This window comes from Mangifera indica, chromosome 14, assembly GCF_011075055.1.
Source record: "Mangifera indica cultivar Alphonso chromosome 14, CATAS_Mindica_2.1, whole genome shotgun sequence".
Lineage (NCBI taxonomy): Eukaryota > Viridiplantae > Streptophyta > Magnoliopsida > Sapindales > Anacardiaceae > Mangifera > Mangifera indica.
The window spans coordinates 3,892,887-3,917,794 of record NC_058150.1 but is presented as its reverse complement, the minus strand read 5'-3'; the positions used below and the strand labels follow the sequence as shown (position 1 = coordinate 3,917,794).

At 34.6% G+C, this 24,908-nt stretch overlaps 4 protein-coding genes and 1 long non-coding RNA gene across 8 annotated transcripts; 1 reads left to right on the top strand and 4 right to left on the bottom strand.

The window, feature by feature from the left end:
• Nucleotides 1-46: 46 nt before the first annotated feature.
• On the top strand, nucleotides 47-964 carry LOC123196324 (TLC domain-containing protein At5g14285-like). Its single transcript, XM_044610304.1, has one exon. It carries the CDS (start codon nucleotides 176-178, stop codon nucleotides 896-898), a length of 723 nt encoding a protein of 240 aa, XP_044466239.1. The 5' UTR covers nucleotides 47-175; the 3' UTR covers nucleotides 899-964.
• Nucleotides 965-2,795: 1,831 nt separating this feature from the next.
• LOC123196322 (lysine histidine transporter 1-like) lies at nucleotides 2,796-6,176 on the bottom strand. Of its 2 annotated transcripts, none has more exons than XM_044610301.1 (8): nucleotides 5,109-6,176; nucleotides 4,847-5,007; nucleotides 4,279-4,662; nucleotides 3,800-4,193; nucleotides 3,612-3,717; nucleotides 3,434-3,525; nucleotides 3,268-3,336; nucleotides 2,796-3,181 (listed from the first exon to the last, which is right to left on the bottom strand). In XM_044610301.1, the coding sequence occupies exons 1-8, from the start codon at nucleotides 5,157-5,159 to the stop codon at nucleotides 3,083-3,085; spliced, it is 1,356 nt and encodes a 451-aa protein (XP_044466236.1). In that variant the 5' UTR covers nucleotides 5,160-6,176; the 3' UTR covers nucleotides 2,796-3,082. The 2 variants fall into 2 exon arrangements, with proteins under 2 accessions (XP_044466236.1, XP_044466237.1); XM_044610302.1 differs by having other exon boundaries at nucleotides 4,847-5,004.
• Nucleotides 6,177-6,681: 505 nt separating this feature from the next.
• On the bottom strand, nucleotides 6,682-10,401 carry LOC123196916 (lysine histidine transporter 1-like). Its single transcript, XM_044611062.1, has 8 exons — nucleotides 10,238-10,401; nucleotides 8,621-8,778; nucleotides 8,143-8,526; nucleotides 7,663-8,056; nucleotides 7,448-7,553; nucleotides 7,267-7,358; nucleotides 7,093-7,161; nucleotides 6,682-7,007 (listed from the first exon to the last, which is right to left on the bottom strand). Exons 1-8 carry the CDS (start codon nucleotides 10,280-10,282, stop codon nucleotides 6,909-6,911), a joined length of 1,347 nt encoding a protein of 448 aa, XP_044466997.1. The 5' UTR covers nucleotides 10,283-10,401; the 3' UTR covers nucleotides 6,682-6,908.
• Nucleotides 10,402-17,767: 7,366 nt separating this feature from the next.
• LOC123195484 lies at nucleotides 17,768-21,255 on the bottom strand. Of its 2 annotated transcripts, none has more exons than XM_044609206.1 (3): nucleotides 20,708-21,255; nucleotides 19,484-20,362; nucleotides 17,768-19,325 (listed from the first exon to the last, which is right to left on the bottom strand). In XM_044609206.1, the coding sequence occupies exons 2-3, from the start codon at nucleotides 20,189-20,191 to the stop codon at nucleotides 18,024-18,026; spliced, it is 2,010 nt and encodes a 669-aa protein (XP_044465141.1). In that variant the 5' UTR covers nucleotides 20,192-20,362; nucleotides 20,708-21,255; the 3' UTR covers nucleotides 17,768-18,023. The 2 variants fall into 2 exon arrangements, with proteins under 2 accessions (XP_044465141.1, XP_044465140.1); XM_044609205.1 differs by having other exon boundaries at nucleotides 19,484-20,370; nucleotides 20,708-21,253.
• A 1,850-nt stretch (nucleotides 21,256-23,105) lies between these two features.
• Nucleotides 23,106-24,849, bottom strand: LOC123196923. 2 transcript variants are annotated; one of them, XR_006497763.1, is made up of 4 exons: nucleotides 24,557-24,849; nucleotides 24,074-24,118; nucleotides 23,810-23,843; nucleotides 23,106-23,478 (listed from the first exon to the last, which is right to left on the bottom strand). It is a non-coding gene; the product is annotated as an uncharacterized LOC123196923 (long non-coding RNA). The 2 variants fall into 2 exon arrangements; XR_006497762.1 differs by having other exon boundaries at nucleotides 24,074-24,838.
• Between the last annotated feature and the right edge of the window lie 59 nt (nucleotides 24,850-24,908).

Sequence of the window (24,908 nt, the reverse complement as noted above, 5' to 3'; positions counted from 1 at the left end):
TAATAAATTGATTTGTGATTCTTTAGGTGGGAAATTACTCTTTCCAATAATATTTATATTTGTATGGACAGAATCGGGATCCTGTTATGGTTGTAGTTTCCTCCTAGAGCATCAATTTTCCCAATAATTTCACCCTTCTTATAATCCTTCATATCTTTTTTGTGATTTCAATTCAATGGAAACCCGAATCTTCCTTTTCTTACTACTCTTCTTCACCCTTTACCTTTTCGCTTACTTTCGTGTTTTCCGTAACTGGGTCACCAATGTCCGACCCGAAGCTTCCAGTTGCTTCATCTCGTTCTTCCATGGCACTCCCGCTGTTATTTTAGCCTCCATCGCTATACACGGCGACAAATCCCGGGGTTTCTCCTCTCCCAATACCAAAACTCAGAATCTAGTTCTGGATTTTAGCATTGCCTATTTCATCACCGATCTCCTTCACTACCTTGTCTTCTTCCCTCACGATGTTCTCTTCATAGGCCACCACTTGGCTACTCTCTTCGTGTTTGTAACCTGCAGGTACTTGGTGGCTCACGGCGCCTTTGCTATTCTTGGGCTGTTAATACTGGCGGAGGTCACCAGCGCGTGCCAGAACACATGGACCTTGGCTAGCGCCAGACGGCATGACGTGGAGTTGGCGGGTAAAGTTTACCGTGCATTATCGCCGCCGTTTTACGCGTTTTATAGTGTGGCTAGAGGGGTTTTTGGGCCGTTGTTTGTTTATGAAATGTGTGTGTCGTTTATGAGTGGGGCGGCTGATAATGCAATTCCTAAATGGGTTTGGATTTCTTGGATGGTTGTGATTGTTTCAGCTATTTCTGTTAGTATTTTGTGGATTTCGAGACTGTGGGTTCAATTGTATAGAGAAAGGAGAGCTTTGGATAAGAAAATTTCATAGATATATTCAACTTTTATTTATTACATATAAATATAAAGGAAAACAATATTATTTATTTTGCTTTTATTGTTTCTCAGTCGATTTGTGTTATATTCTTGTTAATGATTTGAATTTTTCTGACAGCTCTATGCATCCTATGGATTGGAAATAAATTTCTGAAGAATTTGACAATTAGTTGTTTATCTCATTGGTTTTAATTGCATTCTTTTGAAGTCGAAGTTGTGGTCTTGATTGAGTTCTTGATTGAAGTTTCTCTTTGATTGTGATATTCATTACAGAAAGTTCTCTGATGCTTGAGATAATATTGGGAGTATTTAATTAGGTTTTTTCATATGGTGGTCATGTGTTTTTCGGTTGAGTGTCCTAATTCTTTTAGAATCTTGAATCTTGATTCAAGATGTTAATGGCTAATACGAATATGACTTTCAGTTAATAAGTTTGGTAGTTTTGTTATTCACATAGTTACTGGACCATTGTTCCGAACTAGGACCAGACTAAGTTGGATGTACAAGTCTAGCGTTATTCTGTTTTTCCCTACAATTTATCATACAAGGAGAATAAATATGTCTCCAACAATATTATAGTACTCTTTATGTAGCCTACTTATTAGTTGGAAGTTTGATGAGTGCAAGCAGATTGTTTCATTTATTATACAGGTAGGATTGGCCTGGTAGGGTAGTTGCTTAATGGATTTTGTGACAAATTGTTGACATCATTTATTCTTTTCGCATGCCAAGTAACCTAGAATTTAATAAAACTGGTTGTGTTTGGTCAGGTGGTTGTGGACTGTGGCATGACCAAAGTAGTAGTTGTATGAAATTGTAAGATAAGTGTGTAGTAACGCATATATTTTGATGAACCTACATTATATTAGCCTTGAAGTCTCCATGCATTATATATGAATATTTCATGTTGCAGCAGATCTAATTGATCCCCTTGCATTATCATATATGGTTCATCATTAAGGACTGGTGATGTTTGCTCGTTTATGTTGATGAATATATTTGGAAGGGCTGAAGCCAAGCTCTTAAAGATCTGGAATGGAATCATTATGTTTCGTAAAAAGTTGTTTGAAATTTTTGTTTTGAATCTTTTGCCTAAGGAGTTACTCCCTAACTGGCATAACATTTTGAGGTCACATATCAGACATGTCATCTTATGCCTCCCATTAGGATCACCTAATTCAAAGTTAACCTACATGGCTTGTGAAAGATGCTATAGGCTTTAAAAGAAAAGGCACACATTTGCATAGTTGGCTTTTCCACTGCCTTTTCATATCGTTATATGATATGTGGAGTTAGCATTTTACTGAATTTTGCTGCAGTTCGGAATTCAGGATTTATAGCCACTATGTTCTATGCAAACCTGGGGTTCCAAATAACCACAACAAAGAGTTATTGCAGATTATGCCAATATTGAAGGACTATAGGGAATCCAAACACATATAGTGTAAGCATTGTGTTAGTTTTTCTGTGGGTTTCTCCAACAAGCTATGGATGCTATTTTCATTTTCTCTAATGTTTGAATGGATATGTCTGGGCTTTCCCACCTACTAGTTTCAGCTTTTTGAGTAGTTTTCCTTAACAGCCACGGTTTTCTGTGATTAATCTAATTGCTTGACATCTTAACCGTAGAGAGTAGATTACTGGTAAGTGTCAATTGGGTTCTTTTAACAACCGTGATTATGATAAATCTTAACATTTGAGATTAGATGCTTGTTAGTACCTGTTAAGTCCATTCCAATATTTGATTCCCGCTTCCACTATTATTGAGATTGTGGATACCTGTTCAGAGAGAAACCAATTGCATTGCTGCTATTGTATGGCACAAAGAAAACAGAGATCAAATCTGTCACATGCAATACAATGCTACTAACATTAGAACCCAGAAAAATTTTTAACCAAACGCCAGCATAATACTGAAATAGTAATATACATTGTAGCATGTCTGCATGAACATATTAATACGGTGACCAAACTCTGGAGTATAGCCATGCACATTGACACATGCAGGAAGACACAAGAAATGAATGTATTTTGAAGCCTCGAGGAGATTTCTCGAGAGACATCTTATTGATGTTAAGATAGCTGATTACTAGTATGCCACACCATTTTCATTTTATTACGTATGGTACAGAAGCCCGAACCATGACAGGATTTCACAGAAGGTAGCAACTCAGATCCATCAAGAGTAGAACTTGTACTCCTTGGCGCTATGTATGATATTCTTTAACCCTCCAATAGGTGAAAGAATCATTAACAGGAGGCCGAGTATAATGCATATCTGAAATCAAAGAACTTATTCACTTTTTTGTCGAGTTTTAAAGTAGCATGTTACTGCTTGAACTGATGAATACCAGTAGAACATACCCAGTTGGTACACCAAGACAAGCTGAACTTCTTTGGTTTATATACGGCAAGCCACATAATGCAAGGTAGCTGAAGAACGAGAAAAGATGAACAGAAATTAGTTTTTACATTTAAGAACAATTTAATTAACCACAATTTTGTCAGGAATCTAATTAGAAAGACTTACAAAGTATGTTGTTGGGGCAAAAGCAAATCCTCCAAAGAAGCCCAGAAGTCCACCAAAGAAAGGGAAGGTGATGGCAACAAACATTGTAAAGGCTGAAATTAAAAAATAAATTGCTCTTAAAGAAACAGCTACCAAGTTAGATGACAAGAAACACAATGAGGAGATTGAATTTCCTTACCAACATATAAATTGCGAGTGATGAAACGAAGTGGTGTACTTGGCTTGAAATGCAATTTGGTTACCAATACAGTTTCTAACATATCAAACACTGGCATTGCATAGAGCTGCAGATAAGGAAAAAAGAAATTTCAGTAATTGCTCTTCCCATCTGCCTGGAGAATGGACTACAAGATTGACAAAGCTCACCTGATAGCTACCGATGACATGAACAACAACGAACATGTTTGCCATTACGATTAGCCAGGTGGGTTTCTGTAATGATATAAGAATGTTGTCCTCAACTTCATTGCCAAACATATAGTATCCAACAAGTGCAACTGGGAAGTAGCAGAGAGCCACAACTATATAAGCAATGACAACTCCATTCCACATTGGTCCCTTTGATGGCTTCTCTGGTGTAGAAGGGATTGTGGCTTGAATCTCCAGGACTACATTGTGGCCGGCATATGCAAAAGCTACATCACCTAAAGCAGTGAAGAATCCGAAGACTGTGTCTGATGGTTTTGGGGCTTTGTAGCCGTATTCCACATTTGGTTGGAGTCCTTTGTGGATGGAAGATACCCACGCAATGGTAGAATAACTGCAGGACAAAACATGAAATCAAATGAAGTTGTGTTAAATCAAACAAAAATCAAATCATTTGGCATATGAACAAAACAACCCACCTTAAAGACATGACTGCTGCAGCCAAAGAGACACCGGAGATAGAGTTAAAATTAGGTAGGTGAGCGAGAACAAAATGGACAGAGGCGAAGATCATGATGAAATAAGTGGTCTTGATGCGTTTGGAACCTTTGCATACTAAATCATGAACCTTCTGAAGTGATTTTCCTCCTGTAACCATGTAGACAATGTCCACACCAACTTCACAGATGAGCTGTTGGGGCACCACTATGTATAGACCCAACTTCTCACCAAAGGCATACTGTCCCAGTTCATGATATCGATCAAACCGTCTTCCAGGAACCATCTCGTGCATCTCAACCATTTGCCATAGTGTGTATAAGGTGATGGTCCATGAAAGCACCAGTATCACTACACCAGGACCCCTGAAATAAACACAAAGTACCAACAAGTGATGTTCTTTCTATCAGCAAACCGGTAGAGTAAATCTGATTGAATGATTGGATAAATAATCTAGGAATCATGTGAAAAACTATGCAAAATTTTGCAGGTGATGCAGATTGAATGATTGATTGAGCTAAACTATGACTCTTTTTGAGTTGAACATACCATCCAAGATTTGACATGGCATAAGGAAGACTGAGGACACCAGCTCCAACCATGGCGGTAACATTATGGAAAGCTGCGTACCACCATTTTGCATTCCTCGAAGAAGTGATTGGAAGCCAATCATCAATGACCTTCTGCTTCTTCAGCTGTCCATCTACCTGCTAATAACATGTCCAACTCAAATTAATAACAAAAAATGTATCAACAATATCCCGTCGTCATTCTTCAAAGTTAAGCCTGCGTATGCGAGTAATAGGCTTACACTGAGGGGGTCGTAGTCCTTTAGATCAGTTTGTTCAACTTGAGTACCCATGATTGTGCTCTGCAGGGAGTAAATTTCAGGCCAGCGGCAAAACGAGACAGAAAAGATAAAAAGAAAATATGTGCAGGCCAAGAAAACTTGGAGTGACCGAACTTTAAATTGACTGAAATGACATTGCCGTCCCTCATGCTTGGAGACAAACCTTACACTGAACAAGTTGAATATATTTTTAAAATTGCTATCCTTGTATATTTCGTTTGCAGCATAGCAGAATACGGAAACTGCACTCAACTTCAACTTGCTGCTGAACAGACTCTTTAATCTGTAATTTCCTTAGTATATGCTGCTAATATATGCTTAAATTTTCCCCATATGAGCGGGGTTGGTGACAAAAAATTCCCCGCAAGCTGAAATAACCCCATATAAATTTCTATAATAACTTTTATATTTTTAAATAATTATCAAAAAGTCATTAATATATAAAACACAATCCTAATTCATTTTTGCCCTAAACCCTAATCATCAAATTCTCTTATTATTATGGAATTTGACAATATTTTCTTCTAGTGATTACTTTATTCTTCTTTTGACACCTAATCTGATTATCTGCAGAACATTGATGAGTTATATCTGTTCATGTTTTTCATGGCAGATGTTTTGACAGGATGATATAGGTGCTTATAGTGTAAAATGCTTTAGTCAGTTATGGATTACATAAGTCATTCTTGTTGAATGCAATGTGCACTTATGTGGCAGTGTAAGTGTTGACTTCATTGATAATCTGCTATGTAATGCTCCGTTTTCATGCTTTCATCCAAGGGGGATGGCGATAGAGAATCAGAAATTCGGTCCTGTGCTGCCCCGTTGACATCTCTAGCCACAGGTAGATATTTGATGGACTTAAATTCCTAGGATGAGACAGTACCAGAATCATAAAATACTCTTGAAGCAGCGTTGTTTTGGTTGTTCAAACTAGATGATTGTCAGTTCCAGGCTAGCTATTAAATTTGAATAATCTGGCTTTGATCAATTACTGTTTTTCTAGTAAAGACCTCCCTCAGTATTCTGTCCGGAAAATATGAGTAATGACAACCAATAAAACGTTAAAATTTTCACTAAAAGCAAAGGCTGTCTTTGAAACAATCAAATAACTGTATACTTTTAAAGCAGTATTGAGCTCAAGCGTAGTGCAAAAAAATAATGCTATACATACACACTTTTAAGTACATACACACTTTTAAGTACATAGATAATGTCTCATTATATTATTGGTATTATAACTTTTTATTAGAGGCCAATCGTTTGTCCAATCTTTATATCTAAATATATGTTTATTCTCTTTACTGGTTTGTTGCTAGTCTTGACCTCAGAAAGTCAATTAAAATTGCAGAAATAAATGGGATAGTATAATTGCAGAAGCAAGAAAAAACTTCCCTCTTTCTTTTGAGATTTGATCATTTATTAAAAGGCAAAAATTGTATAATCAACACACTGCAATGTATTCATTTATAGGTCACAAAGTAAAGTCTTTAACCACAACAAAAATAAACAAGCAGGTTTAAATATATGCATATGAAACAAGTAGCCTAATATTTTGTATTATTCTTTGAAAAAAGGCAGAAACACGATGTTTTTGGCTTTAACTTAGATTGTTGGCAACCGGCATAACGCCTACAGTGAGCCAAAACTGTGAAGACAATCTACCAGGTCCTAATAATATGTACTAGTAGAACCTTGATTGAACAATTAGTCTTCTGTGAATATGCCTTTCAACAATCATCCCTACTGAGGATGACAGACTCAAGAGTAGAACTTATAATCCTTTGCCGAAATTATGATTGACCTCAATCCTCCAATAGGTGACAGAATCATCAATAAGAGACCAAGTATAATGCAGATCTGAAAACAATGAAATCAAATGAAATAAAATTAGAGCCAGCAAACAGTAAGGAAAGTGAAGAATGGATCGGATTCATTCATGTACCCAGTTAGTGCACCAAGATAAGCTGAATCTCTTTGGTTTGTAGATGGCAAGCCACATGATGCAGGGCAACTGACATTAGAAAGAAAAAAGACAGTGAGATAAGAAGCAAATGTGCGAAATGCTATGAAAATAAACTTATCTTTTGTGAATGCATAGGTGAAGAGTATAACTTACAAAGTATGTTGTTGGGGCAAAAGCAAATCCTCCGAAGAATCCAAGTAGACCTCCGAAGAAGGGGAAGGTAATGCCAACGAACATCGTGAATGCTGAGGTAATGAAAAAACAAATTTTATTTTCCAAAAACACTTCCTTAAAGAAATATAACAATCTTATTTTGATTGGGAAAGTAACTTACCAACATATAAATTGCGGACAATGAATCGAAGGGCACTGCTGGGCTTGAAATTCAATTTCTTCACCAATAATGTTTCTAACATGTCAAACACTGGTATGGCATAGATCTGGATGAATTCAAATGAAAGCAACTTGATTAATGAACTAGCAAATGGTGGTCAACCTGAAATGAAATCTGTAGTAAAGACAGAAGAAATTATGAAAGCTTGAGTTCACCTGGTAGCTTCCAATAACATGAACAACAACAAACAAGTTAGCCATTGCAATGAGCCACGCAGGTTTTTCCAAGGAAATGAGGATGTTATCTTCAACAGCATTGCCAAACATCCAATACCCAATTAGAGCAACAGGAAAGTAGCACAAGGCAACAATTATGTAAGCAACGACAACTCCTTTCCACATAGGACCCTTTGATGGCTTTTCAGGTGTAGAAGGAATTGTTGCTTGAATCTCAAGCACCACATTGTGGCCTGCATAAGCAAAAGCCACATCCCCCAAGGCACTTAAGAAGTTAAACACTGTTCCACTTGTTGACGAAGCTTTGTACGAATAATCAACATCTGATTGAACACCCTTACTGACTGAAGCAGCCCAAGCTATGGTAGAGTAACTGTGTAACGGCAAACCAACTTTCATGTGAGCATTTCAAATTGAATTTTCATTAACAGATGGCAAGTAAAACAGAGAGGAGAGCACCTCAAGGACATGACAGCCGCGGCGAGTGACACACCAGAAATGGAGTTGAAGTTCGGAAGATGGGAGAGAACAAAGTGAACTGAGGCAAATATCATGATGAAGTAAGTGAGTTTGATATCTTTGCAACTGCTGCACACGGTATCATGAAACTTCTTCAGGGATTTGCCTCCTGTAACCATGTAGACAATGTCCACACCAACTTCACAGATGAGCTGTTGGGGCACCACTATGTACAGACCCAATTTCTCACCAAAGGCATACTGCCCCAGTTCATGGTATCTGTCAAATCGTCTCCCAGGAACCATCTCGTGCATCTCAACCATTTGCCATAGGGTATATAGAGTGATAACCCATGACAAAACCAATATGACAACACCAGGACCCCTGAAAAAACAAAATAGTAAAATGTTAAAAGAAAAAAAATCAAGGCCTTAAAACAAAGCTCAATGTTGAAAATGTTAATCAAATTTCAGCATACCATCCAAGCTCTGCCATGGCATAAGGGAGACTGAGGACACCAGCTCCAACCATGGCAGTGACATTGTGGAAAGCTGAGTACCACCATTTTGCATTTCTTGAAGAAGTAATTGGAAGCCAATCATCAACAGCCTTCTGCTTGGCCAATTTTTCATCAACCTGAGAATGATGACAGACCCATTTCCTTTAATTTAGAAAACAAAAATGCAAAAAAAAAAAAAAAAACTGAATCGAAATAATTATGTACATGTAAAAGTTTTGTATACCCTTTTGTATTTTACTAGAGTCGCTTTAATATGAGTTTAAAAAAAAAAGATGTATCGCTGAAAATTTGTAAACATTTAATATGTTTTGAAATATATAACACTTGGTATGAAAATCATTTGGTAAACCAAAAAGAAAAATGGTATTTGCCAACTTTTCAGTCATTACTTGGGACCAATTGACTCAGAAATCACAAATCAACTATTCGGCTTTTAATAGGTATGGCCAAACATCCCTAATCAATACGGAGTGGAATCCAGCACCTAGAAAAGTTAAAACAATAGCACAGATTCCACTTCCACACCGAGATTGCTCTATTTATTATTTCCTCTATCACTAAAATTTAGAGGAGCCAATACAATAACACAGTCCGAACTGAATCATTTCTGAGTTTGTAAAGATATATTTAACGTATCAATTAAACTATATGTACTCAATTATAAATATTTAATTAGATATTTAAATAATATATTATCTAAACCACATGGGTCACCAGATTTCAAGATTTTTAATTTCAATTTGAACTTCAAAGTCAGACCACTGACGAGAGAACCATTTTCAAACAGTTTTAAATGAAAACTGTTACCGTCACGCATTAAAGGAATAGATTAATAGTTAAACTAGCCGACTAAGTTCATATGGATCATCGAAAAAGATATTATATAAATAAAAAACTGTATTGTCAATAATAAATTAATAAGGCAAGCAATGGTTTGGTTTGATAGTCTATACGGGACAAAAAAGTCTTTCAGTCAAGGCATAACACGTTGCTGCAAAACTGTAGAACGAGTTGCCGTATGAAGAAGGTTAGATGTGTTTATTATTGACTTCAAAAATTTCAGGAAAAACAATAAAATGAACGAAATTATTCTTAAAATTTACGGTTTCGTTTTCTTGAATCTATATACGAGATCCTTTCGGCCAGTTCACGGGTTCACGGGAGTGTCAATTGTTAAGACTCAAAAACTGCAGTAGAACGCAAAATCATAGAATAAAGTTCTCTAACTATGCGTATAACGAATCTAGATTCAGAATTTAGAGCGATATGGGTTGAAAGTTTCATCCTTTATAGTTATACATGTAGCTAGCTAGCTTGGCATCGGGAAGAAGAAAACAGAAAAGCTAAAGCATTAAGAAATGAACCCCAAATCATGACAAAATTCAAGAGCCCAAAAGAAAAAGAAGCAATGCTAAAATAAAACAAATATAAAAACTCCAAAAGGCTTTGGAGAAAAGTTGCAGTAATAACAAGTGCTGTGTGTGCACACAGACATATATATATATATATATATATATATATATATATAGAGAGAGAGAGAGAGAGAGAGAGAGAGAGAGAGAGAGAGAGACTAACACTGGCTTGGCTATAATTGTAATCACCCGGCCCTTGAGTACCCATTATTATGGCTTGTATTATCTGCGCGCTGCAGCACGATATTGCAGAGAGAAAGAAGAATACACAATGAAGAAGACGAAGCGAAGCAATGCAATTTGTCAAGGCTCAAGAGGAAATGGAACGCGGCGTTCTATTTAAAGAGGAATTGGGAGCACGGAGTGGACGAGGCGATCGAGGCGTTGACTTCTATTACACGCAGATTAATGAGTGACCAACAATACTCTCGTGAGCTGGATGCAGAGAAAATTCTACGAAGCCAACATTTAATATTATTTTATTTTATTTTTAATTAAAAAAATAAATATTGAAACTGTTTTATTTTCCGTGTCTATAATCTTGCTTGAAAATTCAACTAACTAATTTCGCTTGGACGGATAAGTGCTAGATGCTAGATTTATTTAAGATAAGATCATCAATTCAAATCGAGCTATAAGTTAATTCTCGTATAAATCTGTAACGTAAAAATTAACATTCAAACTAGATACGTTATTATACCCACGAAAACAATAATGAATGAAACTAATATGTAATCGAGAGTAATCAATAGAAAAAATAAAGACGTTTTTAAAGTGATTTGAGTTACTGTTTAAGAGTTTACATCCTATGTTCTTAATCAAGAAGTATAAATGTTTGTAGTTGACTCTTAATCTCTGTACATATCTAAAAGGAAGTTATAGATCACATTATCTCATTAAAATATGATAAAATAATATTATAATAATTATCCTATATTTAAAATAATATCATGATAGTTATCTTATAATTATAAGAGATTTAGAACGAAAGTCTTCCAATAAATTATGAGATCGTCAAAATTGATCTTCTCTTCTGTTTTTGAATTGAGAAGTTTTTATCCAAGTTATATTTGAATATTTTCTATCTTTCAATTTATTTTATTTATAAAAAAATATTTTTTAAATGTTATATTTGAATTCTTGAAATGGGAATTTTTACTTACATTTAATCTTCTAATCCTGTTCCTTTTTTTGTTTTAATTTCATAAATAGTAAAACCCTAAATTATGCCATATTGTAGTACATAAAGATAATAGGAGGGAATTAACATGGTTCTCTTATGTAAAAACCCTAAATTGTCTTGTTTACATATAGATGGATTATTCGGATTTTTCTCATAGGCAAATGCTGGACTCTGTTGCTTTTCCAAAGGATTTGGAAGAGAATACGAGGAGTGAAAAGCAGCCATCCTAGTGGTGGACAAGAGGATAATGATGGTGGTTTGATTCATGTTGAGAGCTTTTTCCTTTAGTGCATGGCGGCCCCGGCGCCAACCCACTACCATATATTTATTGACTTGACAACGAACAGTGTTTCTTATAACAAAATTAGGTATAAATTTTTAAATATATAATTAATTATACAAAATAATATATAATTATATAATTTAATGATTTTGAATTAATAATAAAATAATATTTAATTATATAATAATATATAATATATAATTTATTATATATTTAAAAGTATACACATGTAAAATTACTTTATTTTTGACCCAAAAATAATTGAAAAATAAAAGTTTTTTCTCCGTTCATTTAAATATGAGAGATATAGATAAGATGCGATTAAACAAATCTTGTAACGTGACTTATCATTCCAATTGCTTTTAGATATAAGGATTTATGAGTTCTAAGTTAACTTTAATAAATGTTTAATTGTCATATATTGATCATTTAGCCAATTGTATTTTGATGTAATTCTTATGTATTTTCTTAAATAAAAACTCGATCGTATTACAAGTGTTCATAGTTTATTGAGTATGAATATAATTTCAAATGTTTTTCATTCTTACATAGATGAATAAGATGTGGGCGATCAAAATTTTTGCCCACAACGTGTTACAAAAGTGATGTTTCAATTTTTCACTTGATTCACTCTATGTTATAAAGATAATTTAAATTGTTAGAGCTCGTTATTGAGTGATGGTTCAAATAGTTTATAAAGATATTTGTTTAATTTATTTTAAACAAATCATAAAATTACAAGAATCACAATTTTTTATTGTTTTTTAATAATAGAGAAAATGTTATATTTTACGTAGAATTACGTATGGATGACGTATATAATTTTGGTATGCTAAGCTTATAACTAATCTATTCTTTCGGTGTTACTTCAGTGTATTTTGCCGGATAATGATTTAACCGTTGACTAATTTTGCTCCTAATAGTATCCTTTGTAATGGAAAAATTCCAAACAAAGGTGAATCAAAATTGCTCAGCCTTCCTTGTCTAATCGAAAAAGTATTTGGCGATTCATGTCTGGCCTTAATTCTTAGTGCTGGCAGCGAATGTGTTCGTCATGTGTTTGATGTATGTATCAAATAAAATCTTATCATCGATCTAAATATATATGCCAATAAAATTAACCAATTATAGTGATATAGGCATGCATTTTTCACGATATTAAAGATTAATAAAATTGATAAAGTATTAAATTTTAAAAAAAAATCTAAATTTGAGATTCTGTTATACTTATAAAACTTTGATTTAACTAATACAGTAGTTATAAAAAAAATTTTGACTTTAAATTTATTTATTCAAACAATACAGATAAGATCCCTAATTACTAAAAAGAGAGTCATTGATTAAAAAAAAATATATGTATATTTTATTTGAGATATTTTTTTCCGTTAATGTATTAGACGATAACTGTCCACCCACCACCATGGACACAATGATGATGATGATAAAATTCAATAAAAAAATGAGTTTTCGGTTAATAAAAAAACATATATATTTCTTTTCAGATATTTTCACTTGAAGACATATACATTTCACTAAAAATATTTTCTCCATGATTGACTTCGTGGTTAAAACAAAAAAGAAAATTTGTATGTTTCACCTGAGATATTTTCTTCGTTCATGTATTAGGTGATAGATGCCTACACACCACTATCATTATCACCACCATGAACACAATGATGACGACGATAAAATTTAATAAAAAATGAGTTTTTGATTAATAAAAAAACATATATATTTCTTTTCAGATATTTTTACCCGAAGACATACATTTCACTAAAGATATTTTCTTCGTTAATCTATTAGATGATAGATTCTACCCACCAGCACCACCATTGACTTCATGGTTAAAACAAAAAAAATATGTACATTTTATCTGGGATATTGTCTTCGTTAATGTATTAGATGATAGATGCCTACACACTACTATGGACACAATGATGATGATGATGATGATGATAAAATTCAATAAAAAAAGGAGTCCTTGATTTAAAAAAAAAAAGACGTGTATTTCTCCCCGAGATATTTTCATCCGAAGACATATATATTTCCTAAGATATTTTCTCTATTAATATATTAGATGATAGATGCCTACCCACCACCACCATTGACCCAATGATGATGATGATAAAATTCCAAGTGTTGAATGCTTTGTCAAATTTGGGAGTTTAAATCAACCCTAATTATATAATGTCACTTTTGAACAATCTCTTGTATGCTTATGACCTGCCACATTATTTGGTGATAACATATCCTAATGATTTAAGTCACGTAATAACGTTGAAGAGTTTCAAATTTTCAATTGCAGGCTGCCGTGGAGTGCGGCCGCTTGATTCGCATACACCGCCATCGCTTGTGCATGCGACCATTGACCAATTCACATTTGCTATAGATTCAGATAAACGCTGTACCTACTTTACATTCTCCGTTTGCTCATACTTTGTGGACTGGTTGAATTCGTTTTATTTTGTTTCTTTTTTATGAAAATATATGCAATTTTTATTATTATTATTTTGTCATAAATACGTCACCATCATTATTTATGACATGTGAGATGTTTCTCTTGTGTTGGACGTCTAAAAAACGAATTGCCTATTTATTGCAGGAAGACATTTTTCTTGTTTGTTAGGTTTCTTTTTACGTCAAAACAGAAGTATGCATTATTGATGAAAAACCAGTAAAGCTGACGTGGACATTGAATAAACTAGCATTAACCAAGATGGAGCACCGGTAGGGATGGGGCAATTTCCATTGGAGTGATTAGCAATAAATGTGAATGGTAAACTTGTGATAGTTAGGATTTCCATCTTAAATTGCAGGGACTTATTTGCATGTTTTGAAACATGTAAATGCAACACTATATGTTCAAACTATCAGGAAGAGTTATTTTATTTATTTATTTTTTAAATGTTTGAATAATTAAATTGTTAATTTTTCTTATAAAATTAGTTTTTTAAATGTTTCCATTATTATTTTAGCTCCATTGATTGCTCCTTAAGATCCGATGTTGCATGTCATGGACAAAACCTTTGTAAGTTCAAAATGTTTTGTTTAATATTTCAAATTAATTTTATATTATATATTTAAAAAAAGTGACATAAATTATTCCCTTTCTAAATCATACAAATAGAAAATTGAAAAAAACTTTTTAAATTAATAATTTATAAATCAATACACAAATTGACTAGATTAAAATATTATTGAAAAGTCATGGTCCACTGTTTAGCGTATTTTAATTTGTTGCTTGGCAAATTATATCTTTACAAGAAGACTTTTCTACTAATTAATTAGCACGTGGCACATTGACCGCCGTTAAATGTTTCTGACCTGTCCACTGATTTCCAATGGTCCAATTGTTGCAAAAGTAAAATTTTAAATACATTATTAAAATATTATTATATAATTACATAATTTTAAATTAAAAATAAATAAATATTTAATCATATAATAATATATAAAATATGTATTTAATTATACACGAAAAAATATGTACAAATATTCTGTCTCTCTTGCTTTGATTGATTGTGAAGGAAAAATAGGGCCAGTGGGCACTGTTTATTTTGTCTGGGTGCGTTTGGATGGTTTGGCAAGTCAATGTTCTTGAGGAAGGAAGTGTGTATTAATTTCCTTTAAAATGATCATTAATTTCCACCATACAGAGGAAGAAACTGACGTTGAAGTTTTTGGGGGAATCAATGCATGTGAACTTAAACTGAAAGAGAGGCTTCAACTTCAACAGGGGCCAAGGCAGATATCTTTATTTATTTATTTTCGTGGCCTAGAATGTAGTTCTTGAGATATCAACGCAAATTTCTAAAGTAATTTCAACAGATAAAAAGCAGTCCAAGTGTACGGGTTGAGTACTACCAAGTGGGTAAAAATTTCACAAAGAGATGAAAAATTAAAACTAAACTATCATAGAGATTGAGTCTTTTATTTGAACAATTATACACATACCGGAAGGCGAAGTTGACTTCCCTTTCTTTATCTTTTGGATAAAGCTTAGCTAGCCGCACAATCTTTCTAATGAGAATCTGGTTCGGGTTTTCTTTATATTAAATTAAAGGGTTGGCTAATGTTTCGTATGGGGCGGGTGTATTTGCCAACAAACCGACTAAACTTTGTGTTCATATTGAATTTTTTATGCTCTTTCTGGTTAGACTGAAAGTTGTATTAAGTTGTCATATTCCATTTAGTGTTGGATTCTAACCTAATTGGTTTAGGTTCAAAAATTAACTCATCTTGATTCGGTTTTATTTAGTTTAAATTTGAATTAAATTTGAGTTAAAAGATTTGAATTATTTTGAAATCAAACTGAATTCATATTTGGTTCGATTTGATTCACGAGTTAGGTAAATGACTCAATTCAGTTCAGATTTGATTTATAGTTCAATTCAAATTATGTTAATAATTATTAAACAATATTGTTTTATCAATGAATCACAAATTTAAACTATAATTTAAGTCATATATTTAAGTCATGAATTTAAATTATAAATTTAAGTTAAACTTAAACCGAATCATTTTCACTCGAAATAAATTCAAATCATTTTTAATGTTGACTTAAAGAATTTGAGATAAACTTAAGTCAAAAAATGTTCAAATTTAGTTTAGTTCGTATTCACCCGTAATTCTATCAATCAATAAAACTATTCTCATTCAATACAAATATGTATTATTATATGATTAAATAATTTTAAATTATTTAAAAAATAATATTTTATTATATAATAACACATCATTTAAATATCTTATTTAATTCTCAATTATGTAGAATATTAGTCAATTTTAAAAGCCAATTAAGTGAGGTAATTGAGATGAATTTTGGGATTCTATTCGACAAGTGGGCCTGGCTTGATGCCATTGGCAAGCCACAGTGGAAGTCTATTTATTAGAAATTTTCACGCCACTTTGTGGAAATTTGAGCATACTAGTTGTAGTTTTTGCAAAACGACTTGAACTCGCAACATTTTTTCAAGTCAACATATTGGAATTTAGCTTACAATATAAAGCCGTGTACACACCATGCTTTCATTGATTAATTTTCATGTCTTGTGGTGACCTAGTTTTCCTCATCAATAAAATACACAATTTCTTAGTCTTACACTATATCTTCTAAGAACGGTCACTTTTCCAAGGTTGCTTATGAGTCTTAGAAGGCAGCCTCCTTGACTAAATACGACAATTAAACTTAAACTAGCAAATCGAAACCGTTCGCTGAACCCAGGAAAATTGATATACGAATTCAACACCAACTCGGCTGATACAAATTATTGTACTAGGCCAGGCCTGCCTGCAAAAATTTCAAATTCAGTTGTTTGTGTAAACAACAAAATTGACTACTAATTCGGAATTATGTCACCATAGAGAATTGACTTCTTAGGCCTTTTAAGTAAAAAATGATATCCAAATATCTCAGTCCTTTTCAACTCAGAAATGTGGCTAATTTAAAGAATTTGCTGTGATGGTTGCAGAAAACAAAATGATATATTTTACACGTAATATTATAAATAAATAATATTATACATATTTATTTTAATAAATATACTGCAACCCACACGTCTCATTCATTTCAGCCGGCTACATTAACAATTCCAACCTACATATCAATCCCTAACTCAAACCCAAACACTCACTACCCAAGCCCAAATAATCTTTGATGCAACCCACACAGTCAGCCTGAACTTAGTTTACCAAAGCCCAAGCTCCTAACACCACCAAATACTACTAAACGAAATGAGTTAACCTGACCCACCATATTAGTTGATTTGCACAGGAGACTCACAAGCACCAGCAGGTCAACTTCAAATACGAGGAAGGCCAGAATAGATGATAAAGTCTATTGTGCAGTGTTTTTGCCTATGAGATCAAGTGGAGTTCAATGCGGATTGTAAACGAGTTGAGTCACCTGCTAACTCTTTCAAGCTCAAGTTCAACACTCAATTCAAACTTAAGCTTAATGTTGGTTGGCTCGGTGAGCTATGTTTTGATTAATTTTGGCAGATTGCTATAGGGCCTCACCTCTAATTTATTCTGCTGATCTATTCAACAATAGGCCCTTTATCAACCAGGCATATTGAAGTGTACCCTCCCACCATCCAACACAGTTTCTATTCATGGAACCTTACTTCCTGCAAAATGAAATTACGATGCAGCCTATAACATTTTACGTGCAAAAAGTGGATGTTTGAGTTTAAGCAATTTAACCATCGAGTACTTTTACTTCAAGCTGATCGAAAATAAAGGTTTTGTTTTATTTACAAGAGGAGTCAATTCAAAATGCAATACTAACACCTTGTTCACTTGCTTCTCTAGTTCTCCTCTCAGAAACTAACCAGAAGTTAGCAGATACAACATGAAATTGGAACTACCAAGCATGTTTCAACTACTACATGAAACTTAACTTGGACAGACAATGAACTAACAAGTACATAAAATTTTGCATATAATGCAAGAATTCGCTCAGGCTCTTCTATGTTAGTAATTTTAAGCCACTGAGACAATGGAAGGACTGATGTTCTGGTTTTGTCGTGGCCGGCTCCCTGGCGTTTTCACAGTCAGACCTGATCCCCCAAAGCAGAAGCTCTTCAACCTCTTGGAGTCCTGTTTCCGAATTGTGTTTGATGTTTCTTCATCAAACAGTTGATTGGAGCCAGATGGTCCAGCAACTTCATTATCAATGAAAACACCCTTTTGTTTGTCCATTGAATTGGGAGAAGAAATGGATGATTTTGAAAAGGAACTTGAACGGGAGCGACGTGGGACAGTTACTTGTGGCAGGGCCTGCACAACTCCATACAATATTCCTGAGGCAAACTTCTTCTTGGCAGTTGGGCTGGATTGGTTACTCCTCACTGATAGTGTCCTTTTGTTGTTAGAAGCTGATAAAGGCTTTGAAAATCTCTGTCGCAGAGGAGTTGGAGTTTCATCTGATGTGTTACATTTCTTGTATGTCTCCAGTAAGCCTTCATCTGCTGATTTCTTTCTCTCTTTCGGTTTAGGCCAGTGGAAGACATTTTTCAGTCTTTGTGCTGCAATGTTTACAGAACTTGGTTTTTTATCAACCGAAGACCTTTGGTTCTCATTGGATGAATCAAAGTGATTCATTGCTGTTGAAGATGGACTCATTCTTCCTCTATCTTCATCAGCAACATTGCAATCAATATCTATGCCTGTGTATAAGAATATTTCTGTATCAGAGATTCTAAATGAAGTTCCAGGGCTATTTCCATTCCCCAGCATCCTTAAGTGGGTGGCAATGGCTATTCTTGTAGTATAATCCTGCCTTCCAAATATTCCCCCAGCTGAAATCAAATGTCTCATCAGTATATCTGATGATGCAGACTGTGGCCGTTGCTTGAGGAGATCAAGCGGAGTCATTCCATCATTATCCCGCATGTTTATGTTGATTGATGGAGCTGACATCAAGAGTTGCACCAATTCAGAATGAACATTCCCAATTATGGCCATGTGAAGAGCTGTTCTTCCATCATTGCTTTTGGCATTGATGATGTCTTCAATGTTGAAATTAGTCCCACAAGCCAACTTCTTCATGAGCTTAACCTGTCGGTCTAATCTACGAAAAACAGGAGTTTGGAAACCAGACACTGCTGTGTGGAGAAAAGTTTCTCCAGCAATGTTTCTTAAGGAGATCAGTGATGGCGATACAGAAATCAGTGCTTCAACCACATCTAGTTGGCCTCTGTAGGCTGAAACATGCAAGGCTGTATTGCCTTGATGGTCTGTGGAGTTGATGATATCAAATGATGCTATAAGATCTTTCACTATCTGAAATAACAACAACAATGATTACCGGAGTAAATCATTTTGAAGGAAAAGCTTATTATCTGAATTTTGTAGACTTTAATTTGTATATAGAAAATTCAGATCCATGAGTAATTTCTAAAACAAACAATACACTAAGCAAGAAGTAGTTGGGGTTTTACCTCAACCTGGCCTCTACCAGCAGCTGCATGTAAGATAGTTGAGCCCTGCTTATCTCTAAGAGCCAGAACATCAGTGCAATCTTCAAGAAGCTCCTTCAAGATCTTCAAATTTCCTCCTCTAGCTGCAGCATGAACAGCTCTATTCTTCATCTCCCACCTGTATGCAGAAGGAATATCCCCAATATTCTCCTCCAACTCTCCAGTTCTTGCTGTCAAAAACCGCGGAGATACCACAAAATCGTAGACTAGCCTGAAAACGTCACAGTTTTTGCTCCTGCCTGCGGCATAAAGTATATCAGTAACACCGTATTCTCCCTCTCCAAAAACAAGTAGTGGGTTCCTTTCAAGAAGTTCTTGAACAAAACCCAAGTCTCCAGCCGAGGCAGCAGTGTATATAAGCCATCCGCCGTAACCAGCTCGAATGAGAGAATTCTTTCCAGTCTTGGATTTACACTCGAGAAATAGTTTTCTAGCAACCTTGGAACGACATTTGGCAACATCATCAAACTGTGCTTCGTCATCCCACACAGTTTCGAGGCGGCGAATTCGCCTGAGGGAGGTGAGCTTGATAAGGTGATTGCTGTCTATGCGAAGAAGCTCCCGAACTAAGTCATAGTGGCCATTAGCAGCTGCCCAATCAATGGGAGAAGCATACCACCAATGGTCTCCAGTGCTCTCCCAACGAAGAGGGAAGTATGTAGGAGGCATCTTATGGCCACAAAATATACAGCTAATAGGATTCAACCAGAAAAATATCCCAACTTAAAGGGAAAATTAATCCAAAATGGAAGCAAAATTTAGCACAACTCAACAAGAAGATATTACAACTGCTGGTCTGCTTTGGCTATTGCAATCCAGGCCCTTCGGAAAAATTCATGCCTGAGAAACTAACAGCAGAATGACTGAAGAGTTAAAGAAGGTAAACCAAGAAGTAGTTATAATAGTAAATATGATAACCAAACTCTTCTAATTGAAGGTTTAAGAAATGTTAACCTATTCAACTTCAGGACATAAAGCAGAAAATTTAATACAGCTAGTACAAGTAGATCGACAACCAGATTTATGAGGTAAAAAATTAACTAAAAAGGCATGCAAGACAAGTGTGCAAACAAAGAAAAACCTTAACGCCTGCCCAACATGTGAAGATGACACAGAGTGATGGGAAGAATAAATAAACAATATCAAACAGATGATATCAGAAAGGAAATAGAAATGATTGCTCACACAAAGGAAGCCCAAAAAGCTAGCATGCAAGCAGCCCCCTTGAGTAGAAGAAAATAGTTATAAGGGCCAAAATATAAGTGTTGCAAGAACAAGACAGGAACGGATATTGGTCTTCAACATGATTTTAGGCTTTTCATGGTGGAGAACAAATAGTAATAATAAATAATAAGAATAAAAAGAAAACATTATAATAAGGTAAGATTCCTTTTTGTATAATGATGGTGATAGATGGAGTGGATATCAAACAAGCTGCAATAGTGGCTCCAAGATTTTACTGTACATTCAAATCTTGAGAGGTGATCCCATATCTCTTATGTTTATAATCAAATAGTAAATATTCCATTTTGTTTCAGTCAAATGATTCTGTTTCAGTGAGAGTGAAAGGAGAGCTGAATGAAAATAAAAGACTGCTCAGAATCTCCACTAATCTTCAACAATTAGGAGCACATGAGAAGAAGGGTTTTCTTTTCTTTTCTTTTTAACTTTATGATAAGAAGACACAAGTCTAATGCTGGCCAATTACTTTCATCTGCTTCGTGAAGATTTGGTCTAGAATTATAATGAAATTAAGAATGGTCGGTGGATTGTGCAATTGAACTCCTGTAATATCAGGTGACCCCAATGTATTTAATTTCGTCAGCCAGATATAATATGAATGCACGTATTGTCAGCCCACCCACCTACCATTTGTCATGTTTATTGTGGGAAGATATATCAGTGTGTTAAGATCACCAGGGTCCTCTGTTAAAAATGAAGCCACAGAGGCTTGAATTCTTGGCATTGTAACAAGGGGCGAATAGTTGGTGGTTAAATCCACCAGCGATCTACTGAAACAATGTATAGCATACTTATTCGGCAAGAGAGAAAGCTGTTTGAGGATTTCAATGGTTTCTGCAGTGAGCTCAGGATTCATGCCACTTTGTACCAAAGAGATGATTTTGAATATGCTTGATTTCTAATTCAACAACTATCAGAAGTCTTATTACTAAGGAATTCTATCCATCGTAGACATCTTTTTAAGTTGAAACATCCAAAAGTTTATATTCGATATAGGATAAAACTTGCATGTGATTTGATATTGTGCCTAAAGCTTTTAATGTGAGGTTGAATATTAGTTTGTTTGGCGACCTTGTCACTTTAATGACCATGGACAAAACATGGAAGAGATCACAATTAAGATTTGGTGACCCAAATTGGGTACGTGGGTTTGTCAATTGGATGTTGAATTGAATCACCCAACTCAAAAAGCAAAGGCCATGTGATATGAGGGAAGCAGGGCAGCTTTAACTTTTTGGGAATGAATGGCTGCTCAAAAGGCTGTATTAGGTTTGGTTGGGTAAACTTGCTTTTTAAACAATAATAATCCATGTGATGTCAATTTCGTATCCCTGTTTTGTATAATTTTCATGCTTCTATAAGTTCTATTAGTCTCTTTCCTTTCTTTATACGAAACCTTACTTTCACATGGGCAGTCTCAATGTACCAAACCACCAAGTCCCAACGCTTTATTCTAGGGCTAAATTTTCCGACTTGTTAGCTTAAAGTCATTGGTTTCATTTTGCTTTCGATTAATTAAAAGAGTGACTCCAACATCCATTCAGTTTATATAAAGATGATCTAATCTCCCTTCAATGTGTCTTTGGTTACATTGTGCATACCTTATGATTGGAGCACTTCTAGCAAGCAATAACATACCATGCAACCATTGCACACTCACTTTTGCATGCCCATCAGCATGCCTATCCATCCTTATCACTCTCACCAATCTTGAGTTATGAAATTCTCTTATGCAGTTGAATTAAAGATAAAATAACACTTAATCATAACACCTAATCGTATGTCAAAATTGTGTGCAAAAACCAAGAGATAAAAAGAACAAATCTTGGTGCCCCACTATTTTAAGTTGGGGAAGAGGGACAGCAAGGGGTTGATTCCACCTGTTATGTTTGATGTCAAGCACATAACTTCGGACCCAGTTGAATAATTCAATGAACCTATATATTCGACTAACAACCAAACAATTTAATGAGTTCGGGTCATTGATATTTTCTGTAAAAACAACAAAGAAGATTTTATGGCAGAATAACACATGTAATACAAGAGGTCTTCTGCTATGCGACTTCTGTAGATAATCTGTATAAGCCATAGCACAAATGCGACCATGGTAGAAAGTAGCATCAACAACAAACTATCATTATGAGAACTGTAATAATAAATTTACACTGGGTTAAAGCCGAACTATCAGGAAAGTAGAAAGTAGGGTACCATGGCAACAAATCAAATGATTTCACCAGTGACGTTGTAAATTTATATTCTTCTATAACAGTAACTAAGGTTCTAAAAAAAAACAAATGGAGAAATAAAGAGAACAAAAAAAGTAGTGATAGCAACAGAGATCTGTTAAATCATGGATACTTTCTCTTCAATTGCATTTCACAAATTCTACAATATGCAAGTCAACTACATTGAAGGAATCCCAGAAGAAAAAATGCATAACACAGGACAAAGAAATGATGCCTCCCACAAAATTTTCTTTTCCTTAATTCTTGCTCCTTTTAGATCTTCATAAAGAAAAGTATCAATTTTCTTCACTTGACTTCTTTGCTCAAAATTGATGCTTTTGGGGCATCTGTGGCTGCACCTCCTTTAGCATCCTTCCTAGCTTTACCAGTTCCAATTGCAAATGTTCATAGGCCCACCTCCCCAACAGTCTACTTCATAATAATGGAGCTTCACAATGATCCGACATTGTTCAATGCCATAACTTTATCCTGCAACATCAATGTTAATGATTAAATAGAGGGATCAAAAACTCCATTTTCTACAGCTTGCCTATCTCTAAAATCCTCTACTTTCAGCCCTGGGTGCTATGATTGTGGTTAAAAAACTTTATGCCCAGTTGAGCATTGAGCTTTAGGGAAGTTGAAATCCCTTGAGACGTCCTAACAGGGCTTTTCTATAAATTGCAGTTCAATTAAGAAGCACAACTATCAGTGAATGCCAGCATATAATACAATGCAGAGGCAATAGAGCACTGATTATATAATACAGATATCAACAAACTGAATTTATTAATAGCAGAAAACTATCTGCAAAGCATACCAATGACAGCTGTTGATATCTGAATCTGCCGAAACTGCAATCGGAAAAATAAATAAGTCACAAAATGAACCGAATGTATCACAGAATCACTAAAAAATTTTATTTCTTCTGAGAAACACAAGTGTTTTTCCATAATATAAAATACCTAAGTTGGACAGTAATATCGAACAAAACTAATTAAATTGAACAAAATAAACCTCATTAAACCTGGTAAAGAGTGTATATCATCATATAACTAATAAAAACATGTGCCTCCATGCTTACCCTTGATTAACCCATCTCTATGCCGTCACTACTACCACCTGTCCGCTGCAAAATATGAAAGAAAATAAATGAGTAGAAATCTCTTGAGTAAGTAAAGTTTCTTATCCTAGATTCTTTCTCGTTTTCCTTTTCACATCTGAATCTCACATTCTTATTCTTTTTCTCTCACTATGTGAGGTTCATCTATATACTCAAACTCGAATAACAAAAAATGCAATATACACAAAATTTTATTTCAAATCCTGTGGTGGAAACATTTTAATATCATCTCATTACCATGCTGATGGGACTAAATTGAAATAAAAATTTTGACACTCAAGCCATGTGAATCTCCTAAATTATAGGAGTTTACAATATATGTGTATCTGTTCTAGTACCACATTGTAGGTGTACATTTATAAACTTTTTTATAATACTCTTTTACAACTATGTTTATTGAAGGACAACATTTTATAATGGGTATTTAACTTATGTTATGAATACCTCTCATTGTAGTTGGATTCGAGCCGAACTCGTTCTAACTCGAATTCGAGTATGACTCGAACGAGCTTGAAAGGAGTCAGTCCTAAGCCAGCTTGAGCTCGAGCTTTCTTGTGAAAGTTTGTACATTAAAATTTTTGATACAAAACAATATTGTTTTAGTAACGAATTAATTAAAAATTTGAATTCAAAACGAATCAAATTGAACTCGAATTGAGTTCGAGCTTAAGCATAACAAGCTCAACAAACCCAAGCTCGAACTCAATTATTATGAAGTCGAGCTCAAGCGAGTTCGAGCTCGATTCAGCTCGAATTCAACCCTACCTCTCATAACAATTTTCTAAATGATATATCT

Excerpts from the sequence above, each read along its gene's own strand:
- LOC123196324 (XM_044610304.1), top strand. The coding sequence starts at position 176 with ATGGAAACCCGAATCTTCCTTTTCTTACTACTCTTCTTCACCCTTTAC.
- LOC123196322 (XM_044610301.1), bottom strand. The coding sequence starts at position 5,159 with ATGGGTACTCAAGTTGAACAAACTGATCTAAAGGACTACGACCCCCTC. Across the intron at positions 5,008-5,108 it reads AGGACTACGACCCCCTCAGT|CAGGTAGATGGACAGCTGAA; the intron begins GTAAGCCTATTA and ends ACATGTTATTAG. Across the intron at positions 3,182-3,267 it reads TGTCTTGGTGTACCAACTGG|ATATGCATTATACTCGGCCT; the intron begins GTATGTTCTACT and ends CTTTGATTTCAG.
- LOC123196916 (XM_044611062.1), bottom strand. The coding sequence starts at position 10,282 with ATGGGTACTCAAGGGCCGGGTGATTACAATTATAGCCAAGCCAGT. Across the intron at positions 8,527-8,620 it reads GCCATGGCAGAGCTTGGATG|GGGTCCTGGTGTTGTCATAT; the intron begins GTATGCTGAAAT and ends TTGTTTTTTCAG. Across the intron at positions 7,554-7,662 it reads ATGTTATTGGAAGCTACCAG|ATCTATGCCATACCAGTGTT; the intron begins GTGAACTCAAGC and ends GAATTCATCCAG.
- LOC123195484 (XM_044609206.1), bottom strand. The coding sequence starts at position 20,191 with ATGCCTCCTACATACTTCCCTCTTCGTTGGGAGAGCACTGGAGACCAT. Across the intron at positions 19,326-19,483 it reads CTGGTAGAGGCCAGGTTGAG|ATAGTGAAAGATCTTATAGC; the intron begins GTAAAACCCCAA and ends TTGTTATTTCAG.